Source organism: Chlorocebus sabaeus, chromosome 20, assembly GCF_047675955.1.
Source record: "Chlorocebus sabaeus isolate Y175 chromosome 20, mChlSab1.0.hap1, whole genome shotgun sequence".
Taxonomy (NCBI): Eukaryota; Metazoa; Chordata; class Mammalia; order Primates; family Cercopithecidae; genus Chlorocebus; species Chlorocebus sabaeus.
This window is the reverse complement of record NC_132923.1, coordinates 42,386,253-42,401,857: the sequence shown is the minus strand read 5'-3', so window position 1 is coordinate 42,401,857 and position 15,605 is coordinate 42,386,253. Positions and strand designations below refer to the sequence as shown.

The window sequence follows — 15,605 nt, the reverse complement described above, 5'->3', positions numbered from 1 at the left end:
GGCTTGAGCCACCGCGCCCGGCCGAAACCTAATAAATGTTACTCTTAGAGAAGAAAGTTATTTCTATCCTGTGTTCTAATGTTTTACAATAAAATCTTCAGGTATTAATATACTTAGGAAACATTAAATCTCAGGCCAAAAGAGCTTGATTTTCAGAATGCCAACAACAACCATCAATACTCAAAATTAGTGTTGGGCAAAAACTACAAAATACTAATGGCCTAAATGCCTACATAAACCAAAGTAATACTGTGGTCTTCTCAGAATCAAGGAAATTAAACATGTAGAAATCCATATATTTCTAAAATTATTAAATGCTTTTCAACTTTCTCAGTTTTAATTTCTAATAGATACAACCCACATAAAAACTCTTTGGGATCTTCAGTAATTTTTTTTTAACAGCGTAAAAAGGTCCTGGGAGTCCCTGCTATAGTTTTTCTTAAGAATCACTGTATCCAATCTGTCCCTGGATTTCAAGAAAAATAAAAGAAAAAAAAAATCACTGCAACTGCAAAACACTCTAATAACTGGTGGCAGCACAAATGATCTACAAACTTGCAATTCCTTTTTTTCCTACAGCGTAGCCCTAATAAACAGATCTTGAAGTTGTCCCCAACTAACATACTAAAAAATGGCGTCGGAATTATTTTAGTAAGAAGTTTCAGAAGCTCTTTCAGTTGCACTATAAAGAATTCCAATTCCTGAAATTAAATACCCTTCTGAAGCCCACAAATCAACAGAAATGAACATGATGACTAAATAAAGAAAATGCTAACCACAAAGGTTCATAAACTTTCCTATATATTTGGGCAGAAGGGTAAACTATGAGGTCATGAGCATGTCCTAATAATATTTCAGTTGGAACTTCATAAATCAGCAAGCCCTCAACTAGTTGTGCCATAAATGGTTTAAAGAAAATTCCATTTTTACCAAAACTGAAGAAAGTGGCTGCTTGATGCAGTAAAAAACAATAGATTTAGATAGAGAAACCTGGGTTCCAACCCTTTGATCAGCTTCTTCCTTGAAAAGAACACATACAAAACTCTCAGCCTCTCTGATCTCAGATTCATCCTCAGTAAAAACACAATTGATAATACCTGTTTTACCTACAAGGTTGTTGTGAATATCAAATAAATAGAAATAAAGCTACTTTATAGTCTTAATATACATAAATGGCAATTACTACTAGTAATTCTGTAAGCCATTCAAACTACCTTTGAAAACAGGTTTGCCTCACATACAATCATGTTCAATAACAAATACATTTATAGCTAGATCCCACAGTATTTTGACTAAGGAAGAAAAGACATTACATTTAAGTTTCAATTTCATTTTCTGCATAAAATCTAAATTGGTGAATTATCTGAAAAAGAAAGTCATTCAGGATATGTTTTATTAAAAATTTCTACACCTCTCAAGTTATAGTACTTGATTGAGTCATATAACTAAATACAAGATAATTTTCAAACGCCATAGTGTTCATATTGTAAATGTAATGAAATTTAATTTATACTACAAAGTTATTATAGATGTGAATATAAAAAAATTCAACTAAAGTCTTAATACTAGTTGTCTAGAATAGTAAAACTTCTGTATCCCAATGTTTGCTTATCTACTCACTCTGTAATACAGTAATCTGAATTTTAATTTACTATTTCACCCATCTGAGTCATTTATTTTCTGCTTCATTCCACTTATCAAGTGAAGACAGATTAGCCAGCTCCACTTTTTGTTCTCATGCATTAACAAAATACCACAGTGTTTGTATTGCCAATACTTCATGGAAATGCTTAAGTAAATAAATGAAAAAAACATGATGTTTTCTTTCATTAAAAAAAAACCTGACAATAATTTGAAAATCAATCTTGTTAATTCAGCTTAACCTCTTTAGGGAAAGCAATGAAAATGAGGAGAAAAAATGTTTCAGAACTTATCACTAGGAAACTCCTTTTGCTGTGATGACTTTTGAAGTTACAGAATGAAAGTGAAGCCCGAGAAACAGCAACTTACTTCATTCAGCTACCGGGGATTATGAAAATAGTAACAACTAACATTTGAAAATGCTTATTCTAAGAGTTTTACACACATAAACTCATTTAATCGTCACAAAACCCCCATTATCTCCTTTTAATAGACACAGAAACAAGCATAAAGGAAGAAGATAAATAACTTGTCCAGGGCTACAAACAACTAGCAAATGGCAGAATGAGGATTCCACCTCAGGTATCCTGGGTGTAGAATTTGAGCTCCTAATCACTATGATATATTGGCACATGGTTGAAGAAGCTAAGCTTAATGACAAGTACTCTGCGATCTGCAATTTACCAGGCTTTAACTTCCAGTGAATATGCTAGTTACTACTATAAACATTGTTAAATGATATAAACCATTCTAGGCAAATGCAGAAGAGGAATCTAATGCACTGAGAACTGGCACAGGTGTAAATGAGCTATTTGTATTTCATACTTCGTTTCTCAAAGATTCATTTCATACCTTCTAGTCACTAAACAATGATCTATTAACATTCACATTAACTTCTAAGTGATATCCATTAGAAATCACTTCTAAAAAGATTTATTTCTAGGGTAATATAGAGCAGTACACATCTGAGGCTAGCAGCTTAATGTGTCTAATATTTCACAAAATTTCTGGCACACTGTAAAGTTACATAAGAGGCATCAGTGGTAAAAGTAACAATGCAATTTGTCTGAAAAAAAAATTTACACATCCTTCTGTATATTTTCCCTGGGAAAAGAACTGAGTTAACCCACAAGACAGGATTTCAATGAAGACTTTGTAAATTTATGCAGAACCTCTCAGAATATATTATTTAACGGTATTAAACTTCTCATTTAATAAAAAATTCAATAAAAACTTTTTATTCAACCTAACTGTTCAACAAAATTTGTTTTAGAAAGTTAACATACTACTTCTGACTATAGTCCTGTAAAAACAATTCATCAGAAGCTATCACTTATGAGGTCAATGTTATTATTTTTTTAATAATATAAAGGTGATACACTCTTAAATTAGAAAGCATCTTTTAAAAATAAGAGAACTTGGCTGGGCATGGTGGCTCACGAGAAATCCTAGCACTTTGGGAGGCCGAGGGGGGCAGATCACGAGATCAGGAGATTAAGACCATCCTGGCTAACAACGTGAAACCCCGTCTCTACTAAAAATACAAAAACTTAGCTGGGCGTGGTGGCGGGCGCCTGTAGTCCCAGCTACTCGGGAGGCTGAGGCAGGAGAATGGTGTGAACCCAGGAGGCAGAGCTTGCAGTGAGCAGAGATCATGCCACTGCACTCCAGCCTGGGTGACAGAGCGAGACTCTGTCTCAAAAAAATAAATAAAATAAATAAATAAATAAGAGAACTTGACTAGTTCATCTGAAACTGGTCTTACATTTTTATCTTCCTTTCCAGCCTATTTAAAAACCAAGCCAAAAAAAAAGAAAAAAGAAAGAAAAACAAGGCACGATAGTCACAAACCAAAAAATCCACTTTAAAATAGTACTATATAATAAAAAAGCTGTAAGAAATTATTAGACTATTTATTTTCCCTCTAATATATTTTAAAATGGCAGTTAATATTTTCAAGCACTGACTAGAACAATTAGATATTTTATACTATTCTTTCTAGCCCAATTAAAAAGCCTTTACATTTTCCATATTCTCAGATTTTGAGCTTCCTTGAATGATATTCCACACGAAAATGGGGAGGTATGTCACAATGACAGACTTTAAAATTATTATATAAACTTGAAAAGCACTTATGAATCTGTTATTTAGAATTTAGAACACATTATTCCACGGGGAGGAAACCATAAACCTGAATTGGTACTTATACTGCACATATATTAATCTACAGTGTTATAATTAAACACAACATGCATATGCATAACTGAGTGCCTTCAGCATTTTCATATAAGATAGAACATTTACTCCGCAATTATTCCTAATGTATCTTAATGACACTGGACAGAGATCTAAAACTTCAAATTCCACATCTGCTAGTTGTATAAGGCTACAAGGTAACCTCCTCCTGGCGGTTAAGTAGTGGAAAGAGAATTACCAAACTCTGTCACTTAACTTACCCCAGCAAGAATAGAATATTTTCAGTCCTCTAATCTTCCACATTAAGCTATTTATATTTGTAAATTTGAAAATTAGAGATAAACCATATACATATCTTAACCCTGTTGGGAGTACAGAGCTCTTTGGCAGACATTTACATTTTTTCTAATCAGTTCCTCAATGACGATTACAATATGAGCTTCATATTCTCAGTTAGGAAATTTTCATTAATTTGTTTTCATATAATTTGAAAACAAATACTGAGCTGTATTCTTAGGTCTAAACTGCCAACATTCAGAACAATGAATAATAATCTCCAACTCTAATCAAATTTTGAATTGCAGATTCGTAAAACTGATAACATCTGGCACAAGTGCCTCATTCTTAACAAAAAATTAAATGAATTAAGCCATATTCCAAAGCTAGTCAGTAGAACTAAGCCTAGAACCTAGATTCTGATTCTCTTTTCAGAGCTTTTGCTGCCATCCTTTACTACCAATTTAACCAAATCGTATAACCTGGCCATTATTTATCAGCAATAAGACACTGATGAAATCACATAAGTTATACATACATCTCATCTGTGAAACAGAGTTAAAGGTACCTGCCTTTGAGGGGACTGGGTGATTAAACTTGTCTGTATGACAAAGTACTCTGTAAAATGAAAAGCACCATATACAGTTATATATCATTTCTAACTACTTGGAGAAGGTAAAATGTAGCCATAAACCAATCATGAAGCTGTTTATCTAAGACTAGCCTCAACCTATGATTAAACATCTGTGGTAAAAGTCAAGTGACTGCACATTACTGCTGCCTTTTACTGTGGTAAAAGTCAAGTGACTGCACATCACTTTATTACCTTTAGTAATAAAGGTATTAACAGATAAAAGTTATTATAGAGAAAATGGTATTCTGATTAAACCAAAAGATGATTTAATTGTATATCTACATTCTTTATTCTTAAGAGCTGCCTTTTTGGCTTAACAATTAACAAATGTGAATTAAAAGGTAATAATGCAAAAAATATGGCATCTTCCTCTTAAGGAGGCAATACACAAAATTTTGGGAGGGTTACTGAGAAATTACTGACAAGGCTCTTCCACTTTAAAAGAAAAACAGTGAATGAAACGGCTCTTTGCTGTCTGGCCACAGTTCAACATTGCAGTGATAACCACAGAAAAGAAGTCCAGGGATATTTCTCAACACCCAGAGATGAAAAGCAGGGCTCACGACTATAGGGACACATGTAATAATACCATCTTAAATAGTTAGAGCATTTTAAACATTTTACCTTTCCTGAAGATTACATCTCACGAGATCTTTGTAATACTTTTGTTAAGTAAATAAAGAATAGTCTGATATTCTAAAGAAGCTGAAAATCATCAAAATTAAAAACATGCACAATATTATGTAGCATTTTACTTATCTTTTATAATGAGGTACATTTATGTTTATAAAACAAAAAGGTTCCATCAACTCAAATTAACTCGTTTATTTATAGATTTTGATAACAGTATTTCAAAGACCAAAAAACCAAATTCTTGTTATATTCAAAATTCATCCTGACATGGCATACATATATCCTTTTAATTCTGACTGAAGACTAAGCATTAAAATCAACCCAAAGGTAAATAATGAACATCCTCTGGCCATTGCATATTACTGCGTTGGTTATCAAAAAAACAGTTTATCCATTTTGTAATTAATTTGTTGACCATAAATTGCAAACTTTTTGATAATGTCCTTATGAATTTTTAAAATTAAATTTCAGTGAATATATTTCCATACATATCCTTTTACCTCAAAGGGTAGTCTCTTTCTGTATCTTATTTTTTTCTTTTCTCACTTAGGATCAACTTTCAGTCCCCATCCTTCAGTATTCTCTGAAGTGTCTGCTCACAATTTAAAACTCCTATAAAAATGTTTTTTGGAGATAAGAAGTAGTCCAACTTGTTTTAAATTACTATCATTTTAAATCTGTGACACAAGGATAATTACATAAAATGAAGATTTTTTAAGAGATATAAATCTCTTAAGAAAAATAACTAAAAACAAATAGAAATCCTAACTAGAAATCTTATTTATGTGAATAAAAATGCATTTAAATTGGTGTATTAAATAAAATACAGTTTTATACCTTAAATCAAAGTAAATGACTTGTCAACTAATACATCATTTTAAATTTCACCTTAAAAATCAACCCAGTTAATGAACTGTGTATCAAGAAGTATAAATTTTGTTTGTAAATTTAAAAAATCAAACTAGTTGAGAACAAATTGTTATTACAAAGCTATGCTTCTTTAAATAAATGGGAAATTAATCATTTTGGCAAATTTGCTACCATTATAATACTTAATGTACTCAGGGTATCTTTCCACAATAACTTTAGGTAACTTCACTGCCATTTAATCATCCACAATCAGACTTCAAAATGAAGCTATTAAAATTAATGGGAATATGAACAACTTTTCTAGTAATATTTATACAGTCTCAAAAGAATCACTTATGTGATTGCTGTTTTAAGGAAAACTCAAATACTAAAACTTTGAGGCTTCAATTCTAGTCATTTTGGGCATTTCAACCTGAAAATAACAGATTAGAAATAAACTCTTAAATTTAGTACAAGCACAAGATACAATTTTAGTTTTTCAAAATGTCCATCAGAAAATAAGTATTTAACTTACATACATACATAGAACTATTTATTGAAATCTTACAAATTTCTATAAAGTCCCAGGAGGTCTCATATAAGTAACACTGAGAATCTTCATTTTTATATCTAGACATACCACCAGGAATATGGAAATGAAACTGCCATTTATCACAAAAGAATAGGAGCTGTTTTTGTAACTATTAATTATCACTGTCATCAAATTTAGACCTAAGAGGTGCTAAACATTGAAAGACAGGTACTAAGAATGAGTCAGAGATAAACAATCTTTTACTTTAGGAGAACAGAGTCTAATGCTCCATTATCCTTTTCTAACTAGACAGATAATTCTGTGATTAGCCCTTAATTCAAGATGTTACAGATCAGCAAAACAGAATTAAGTCTGATTTTTGTAAAAAAAAAAAAAAAAAAAAAAAAATCACTTAAGCGCAGTCATTTTAGATACCAAAACTTCATCTAAAATGTGGAAAGCTGAACTAGGTAATAGTGTCAACAACGTAAATTATAAACATTAGTCTGCTTATTTAAGACCAATCAATGCACTGTGTTACCATTAACAAAAAGGTTGAAATCCCAATGATCTCAAGTTTTCCTACGTCAAATGGACCCAACCACAGGAATCAAAGATATTTTTCTTTTTTGTATTCTTATTCCCCCACACTAAAGTTTCTATTATGTATTATACTATTATTTAATTATAAAATGGTTTACATTATAACCATCAAAGATTTGGGGAAAAAAGCCCTAAAATCTCTAAAGCAGAATACCCTATTCCTACCACCGTGTACAAACTTATCGGCAGCCCAGCATTTAAAATTTTATGAACTATCCAGTAAGAATGCTAATAGAAAAGTGACAAACCTGAAAATATGGCTTCTTTCAAATATAGTAACATGTGGGAGAACTTCCTGATATCATTCACCAACTCCTTGATGTAATCCGGATCAAAAATAGAGTTGGAACTTAAGGACTTGAGCCCCATTTCAGAAGCTGTAACATCAGTAGAGAGTTGGCCTGACGCCCAAGCACGTTTTTTCTTTGTCTTTTTCTGTTTGTGAGCAATCATCCTTTCATGTAACAGTCAGAAAAACAGAAATCCTTAAGGGGGCAAGAAACAAAACAAAAACAAGCGGGGAGAGAGAAAAAAACACAAATACTAAATCAGCCAGGGAAATATTACACTAGATTTTCAAAAACAGCCCACCTTGGTATCCTATTTTTAAATTTTTAAAAACCAATCATCATTCACTGTATTATTGATAATAGCAGTTTGCATTTATTAAGTGCCAGTAATTCTGACAACTCTGACATGCAAACCACTGTTTTTTACATTTCACAAATGAGGAACCTGAAGTTTAGAGGTTAAAACTTTGTCTAAGCTCTCAACTGATAATGAACTAGGACTTAAACCCGTATCTGCCTTGAAGTCAAAATCCATGCTCTTAATAACTTCCTGTTGATTCCTAGGGTACAGAATTTTATTTAATTGTAAAAGTTGTTCTGAAACATCACTTAATAGAAGGTCATATTCTCCTTCCATGACATCACCTTCAAAAATAAAGATGAGATATGGGGTTTGAAAAAAGAAAGACCTGTTGTTAAAATCCTTCTCTGTCACTTATCATATGATCTATTCATCTCTTTACTTCAGTATGCTCATTTATAAAATGGGAATAACATCCTGACAACACCTATCTCAGAAGATTATTGTAGGGATTATGTGACACAACGATACAGAACATAGAAGTTCAATTACAGTTGGTTTTTCCTAATAATGCATATACATACATATACACAGACACACACACACGACACATCCTGGGTTACCAAGTCTCATCAAGGATATTTCTTTGCTGAAAACAAGTTACAAGGGTGTCCACTAATCTGACATACCCTGACTGGTTAAATAAATAAATGTGTGATTATCAGAGCAATATTTTTGATAATCTCAGGATGGTAGTAAAAAGGTAATCTTTTGGTATGAGAAAAATTTAGATTTGAATCCTGGCTCTAATATTTTCTAGATAGGTGACCAGGACAATTTTATTTATAGGCTTTTGTGAGGATTAAAAGGGATCACAAAATAAGACTTCATATGTTAAAACGCCTAATACTGGCACATAGCTGGAACTCAAGAAAATCATAGTTATCGTCTTCTTCACTCTCATTTTACCTTTCCAGAGTTAAAAGTTCTAATCTTGTTTGTATCTCTGGAAATCAAAAAGGAAATAATTGGAGAAATTAAATTAACTCACACTTTATTATTGACACTTTTTTCAAGTATTTTGTCTTGAATATTTGGCTACTTTAAAAATGGTAGATGATTAAGGACTTCTATAAAATTTACAGTAGAAAGTTTTTTGGGTTTTTTTTGCGGAGGGGGGGAAGGGTTGAGTCTGGGTCTCACTCTGTCACCTAGGTTGGAGTGCAGTGGTGTGATTATAGCTCACTGCAGCCTCAAACTCCTGGGCTCAAGCCATCTGCCCCCCCCCCCCCCAAGCCACCCATGTAGCTGGGACTCCAGGGACACACCACCACATCTAGCTAGCTAAAAAGAAAAAATTATTTTTTTTGTAGAGACACAGTTTCACTATGTTTCCCAGGCTGGTCTCAAACTTCTGGGCTCAAGTGATCCTCCTACATCAGCCTACCTAAATGCTGGGATTACAAGCATGAGCCACTATGCCTGGCCCACTAGAAAGTTTTATGCAATATCCATTTCTAGTCATATGTAAGATATTTTATTGTATCATTTACTCCTTCCTATATCTCACCCAACTCCATAGTTTGTTTTTCTTTCTGATCTACGGGGTTCTCTAATCAATCCACTTCTCTCTACTGCTACCACACTAGCAAATTACCATCATTTATTTTCTGAGCTACTATACTACTTTCCCAACGATCTATCTGCAACCATTCTTGTCTCATCACAAATGGAGTGAACATTTCAAACACAGATCTCATAACGTCATTTCTCTGCTGAAAACCCTTCCAAAGGACAAGTGAGAAGCTATCAAGCTTTATAAGGCTCAACATGAGATCTAGCTCCTACCTACCTGTGCAATGTTATATGGAGACACACCTGCTGGCTCTCAACACTCCTGCCACACACACCTCCTTCTCATTCTTTCAACAGTATTTGTTTACGATGACACTCACCAGGAAATAATTTCACATAATGAGCCAATATACATGTTAAGGGTATCATATTTGTGTGTGGCACGGCTTCTGGGTAAGGCTCATGTGATGTATGTGAGGTTTTTAAAATTCCATCCCATTTCATTTTTTAAAATGCTGGGTGCAACTCACCAACTTGGTTTCACACACGTAACAGGTCATGACCCTACAGTTTGAAAAACACCAACTGTTCAGCTCAGGGTCCTGTCTACAAGTAATTCTATTTGCCGGAAATATTTCTTCTCCTTTGTTAACTCGTTCTGATCTCAGCTCAAAGCTTACCTCTTCAAAGAAATGTTCCTGGACCATCACCATCCCCCACAAAACCACTACCACCAAACCAGAGTAGAATCTCCTGTGAGATGTTCTATAGTATCCTCTACTTTTCATCACTGCTTATACCACAGTTCAAATAGATCACATCTTCCTAGCTAGACTATAATCTCATGGAAATCAAGACCACGTCCGTTTGCTAACCATGTGTTCTCTACTCATAGCAGAATGCTTGGCATATGAGGAATGAACTACTTAGAACTATCTGCAGATAGGCTTATAAACTTAATAAAGTTTCAATTAATTTTTATAGAAACAAAAATAACTCTGGGTTGTTGCAATGTTTCGAAGTGAAAATATATATATATTTTTAAAACTCTCTAAAATGGTATGTTTCGAAAATAAAAGCATATGAAGCTGAGGGAAGATCACATAAAACTGAAATCAAAGTTGGATTTCTATTATTGCTCCTCCTGATTATTAAACTGGGGACCCCACACTTTATAATTTTTAAAGTTTATTCATTGTCCTTTTGATAATCTCAAATTATTTCTGAAAATCTAACTTCTACATTTAAACCAGTTTCAAAACTATCTAACATTAATCCTTAAATGTGTGCATCATTTCTAAAATGAACCTAGGGCAATTTTTGAGCATTATTATTATATCTAAGTCTTCTTTCCCATCAACAAAAACAAAACAAAAATTCAAAGTGCCTTGTTTGGGCAGCTCTTTTACAAATCACTAACCAAAATGCCTATTAGCCTAACAAAACATCACTCTTGCAGTTTACCTAATAAAGTCATTCTGTTTAGTTATGACAGCTTTTAAGCTTAGTAAATTAGAGAATTGGTCACTGTCACTGGTAAAGATGGCTACAAAAATTAAAGACATTAAAGCAATTTACCTATTTTAGCAGAAATAATTTACTTAAGTAACTACATGTAAAATAGTAACCTAAACTTTTAAAGTGTTTCAAAACTGCTGGAACATTTTTAGATAAGACTTTAAAAATCTGCAAAAAACAAACAACAACAACAACATCATCAAACACATGGCAAGGGGAAGAACTCTTCACCTCTTATAAAAAAGAATGATACCTCTAGCCAGCATTATAATGATTAATGTGCTGATTTTGTTATATATTACTACTTTTCATATTCCAGAGTAAAAAAAGAAACATTACAATTGAAAAAATGCTTAAAATAACAAACTTAACCCAAGCTTTCATAAATGAACTATGATAATGAGAAGCTGGGACAATACACACTTTCCAAGATCATACACACTATTTTCTCATATGCTAAAATTAATATTCTCTTGTTGGCAGTAACATAAAATGTAGTTACTAACAGACCGCTACTGGCAACTTAATTAGGTAATGATGCATGCAAAGTACTTAGCAGAGTGCCTGGTTCATCATAAAGATGAACCATAAAGAAAAGCCATTATTACTAGCAGTGCTTCATTGTGGGAAATTGTTTTTGAACAAGATGTAGCTTCACTACAATACATTAGTGGATTGTGAGCAAGAAATACAGGACTGGAAATAATTGGAGAAACTTAACTGACTCTGTGGAAACCTACTAAAAAGCTTCCAAGTGAAATTTGAACTGTGCAAATAGACTGTTGTGCAAAATATTTGTGACACACTAATTCTGGTGCATCTCTTTCAACTTCAAACCAACAATATTAAAAACATGTATTATCCACTTCTCAAAGAATTCTGTAGCAAGTAGAAAATCACCGTGCAAAACCACTTTCATCATATGTTGTAAATCTAAGTAATGTGTGCATTAGAAATGTAGACACAAACTGCCTATCCCCCACGACTTCAGGAGCCTGTGTCAATCAAACGTCTGCTGCCCCACATACCCCCTGCCAAATGCACATTATGGCAGTAGTTTCATTTTAGGCTCTCTAACTGAAGTGTAAAACTGCCCCAAATATATATACTTACTATTTCCCATTTTACCATTTCTTCTTGAGGAAAAATTGCCAGATATTTCAGAAATCTGCTATTTCAGCACAATTTCAGATTTGGCAAGAATCTACTTAAAGATGCTAAAAAGATGAGACGAGCTCATTCTGAAATGATGATTAAATCTTCAACTATGGTTTCAAAAAGCACTCTCCACAAAAACAGAATAGGGACATGTGAGAAACAGTTTTATCAATACTATGTAAACAATTTTTAAAGGAAAGCATGCAATACACACGCACTTCATTTCTGTACAGTTTGAACCTAGCACGCTTTAAAAAGAGGAAGCTGCCCAGCACCCCACGCCTCCAGAATGTCTAGCATTCCTGGCAGGCAGGGCTCTCCTTTGACCAGCCAAAACTACCCTTTGCCAAAGAGCAAGTTCCTCATCCAAGAATTTAAATAAAGAGGGAAGAATGGAGCAACCAAAATGGACAGCCGACGTCGGTAACGACGGACAAAAGATAAACGATAGACAAGAGATACAATCACAGAGACAGATGGAGAGAAGGGAAGGAGAGCTCAGCTCCTGTCATTAGCAGGTAACATCCTGCCCTCCGAAAAGATTTCGGGCCAATACCCTCTGAGAAACATACTTTTAAAGAGATCGAGAGAGAGAGACAAGAGGCTCGTCAGTCACGAGGGCTCCACCTTGAAACGCCCGACTCCAGCTAACCCGTCCAAAAAAATACTTTCTTTAATTAAAACTGTCAAACCCCAAAACGCGTCCACAATTGAACCTGAACAAACCTCTGAGACTGAGGAAAACTCTCAACGAAACCCAAAAGACAGAGACCAGGAGAAAATGCACCACGGAAATCCTAAAATATCTCAGGAATGAGAGCCCAACTGGAGTGAGGGCTGCAGTCAGGGCAGGTGGGAGCGGGGCTGGAATCCAGGCGAGAACACAGACCCACAGTGGTCAGGAGCACGGATTCCAGAGCAAAAGCGCCTGAGTTTAGTCCTGACGCTGCCAACCACTAGTCTGTGTGCATTGGCAGGTTTTTAACCTCGGTTTCCCGTGTGAAAACCGAGTCGAACAATCATGGACTGTTCTGAACATTAAGAGTTAAAATGTGCAAAGTCTTCAGAACAGCAGGCGGACCCGTAGTACGCGCCGTGCGCTAACTTTCATTACGATCGTCACCGTCTGCCCCGGCCACCGCTGGCGTCCTCCCCGGCTGGTCCGCGTCTGCCTCGCCGGACGCGCTCCTAGCCCTGGCCGGACCCTTCCCGAGGACTCCAGTCCTGGCCCGAGGGCACCCGTCCCAGTGCAGCCCGCCACCGCTTCCGCTCGGGGCCCTCCAGCGGGCCTCCCGGACCCTGGACAGCAATTCGCGGGCGCTCGCGCGGGCGACCCCAGCCCGGAGCCACGACCGCCGCGGCCGGAGAGAACGCTACCTCCTCACACTCACCACGGCGCTCCATCCCGCGTCCCGGACGCGGACGCCCGCCCCACACCTACGGCCGCCGCCACCGCCGAGGGCTGGAGCTCGCCGCCCCCATCCCCCACGGCCTGCGGACGCCCGGCCAAGCCGCAGCCGCAGCCACAGACACCACCACCACTACAGCCGCCGCCGCCCCTGCAGCTACCGCCACAGGCCCGCCGACCGCTCGCCCGCCCCTCCCCCTGGAGCCCAGTCCATTGGCCCGCGCTCCCGGAGGCGGGGCCGGCGACCGCGGCAGGTCGGGGCTGCAACTAGCTCGCGCGCAGAACGCGGCCGTCAGCTGCGCCCGGTCGCTCGCAGTCCCAGTGTGACGGGCTGTGTCGGCCGCCCTTTTGGCTTGCAGGGGGCAGGGAGAGCGACTCAGAGAAAAGTCACCTGAGGACTAGATGCGGCTAATGGCCAGATGAGCAGCTACATTTCTTATGAGGCACTTCTGTGGATCGCTGTTTTCCACCCTCTTCCAGGGGTTAGGGCCTGGGGAAGGGCGCCACACGTCTGAATGAAGAATGAACTACCTCAAAACCAGCCATCTACTATGCCCCTTTGCCCTCTATGGAGGGTAGGCCTATCTCTTTTTTTTTTTTTTTTTTTTTTTGGAGACGGAGTCTCGCTCTGTCGCCCAGACTGTAGTCCAATGGCGTGATTTAGGCTCACTGCAACCTCCGCCTCCCGGGCTCAACTGATTGTGTCACCTCAGCCACCTGAGTAGCTGGGATTACAGGCGCCCAGTACCACGCCCAGCTAATTTTTGTATTTTTAGTAGAGGCGGGGTTTTGCTATGTTGGCCAGGCTGGTCTCGAACTCCTGACCTCAGGTGATCCATCCGCCTCAGACTCCCAAAGTGCTGGGATTACAGGCGTGAGCCACTGTGCCCGGTCCTTCCTTTCTTAGCGGCACTCTCAAACTCACTTCATAATGAGAAAAAAAAAAAGTCTGAGAAAGATGGAATAAATTATAGCAAGCAGGGCTAGAAAGCACACGGCCCCCATATCACACCGCTCGCTGGAACAAGCGATGGCACTTATCTCAGTGCTGGAACATTCAGAAAGAAAGAAAGAGAGAAACAGAGGAAAAAACAGAGAGAGGGAGAATGTGGGTAGTGCTGGGGTCTGACAGAAAAATGACCACACAGAGGAGAAACAGAAAAAGACACAGGAGAATGTGCTGAGGAGAAGTGGAAAGAAAATGAGGTGCAGACACAGGAAAAGGGAGGAAAACCAAGGAAGGCAGAAACAAGTGAAGGCAAAAAGAGAAAATAAGGAAGAAAAATAAAAGGAAAGACTACCCACTTAAACAGAAAAGGAAGTGAGCATGACAGAACCAAAAGTAGGGTAGTGGGGCAAGAGAAAAACTCATTGACAAAGAAAGAGAAGAGGGACCCCTTACGTATACGTATCTCTGAACCCTTACAGGAAAAACAATGCCAAAAAAATACAACAAATTTGGCTCCTTGGGTGCTACTTAGAAAAGATAAATAAGAAAACTCAGCTCCTTGGTTACTTTGGCACCATACTGGATTTTTTGGACTCAACTTACACAGATTTTCCCCTCAAACCCCCAATAGTCCAAGGTCCTGCCACAAATACTCAGGAAACTTCAAAAACCAAAATTCCTTCTAATCGTGCTGAAAAAGAAAAATGCACCAAAGACTCTCACCATGGAAACCAATGATGCCTGAACTGAAGCAAACTAATAAGAGGAGACAAAGGAGTCCCCAGGCCAAGAGGAGGCTGAACAGTGCAACTATGATTCAATCATAAGTAAGGTTTTTGGAAGGAAATTTTTGAGGAAGTCCCTCAACCTCAAACACCCTCTTAAGTCTACTTTAAAACATATTATTTTGCACATATACACCATTTCCCTTAATAAGAGATTAATTGGAACTGGATTAATAAAGAGGATTGTGTTGCTGATTAAAATGGAACTGGAAGCATCACTGACAAAATCATGAACAAGTTCCTGATGGAGAGAAAGG

The 15,605-nt window shown here is 37.0% G+C and overlaps 1 protein-coding gene across 4 annotated transcripts in view; it reads right to left on the bottom strand.

Moving 5' to 3' along the window:
• Positions 1-14,021, bottom strand: part of ARHGAP29 (Rho GTPase activating protein 29) — a 65,021-nt gene extending 51,000 nt beyond the window's left edge. Inside the window, exons 1-3 of one of the 4 annotated variants that reach the window (XM_073008563.1) lie at positions 13,598-13,724; positions 7,613-7,849; positions 5,881-5,992 (exon numbers count right to left, since the gene is read on the bottom strand). Coding sequence is in view for 3 of the 4 variants with exons in the window: in XM_073008562.1 (XP_072864663.1) it covers positions 7,613-7,817 (205 nt within the window). In the remaining variant the exon portion in view is untranslated. Of the gene's footprint in view, positions 1-5,880; positions 5,993-7,612; positions 7,850-13,597; positions 13,774-14,005 lie in introns of those variants that run through there. The other 3 variants (XM_073008562.1, XM_007977903.3, XM_007977904.3) reach the window with 3 other exon arrangements.
• Positions 14,022-15,605: the final 1,584 nt, after the last annotated feature.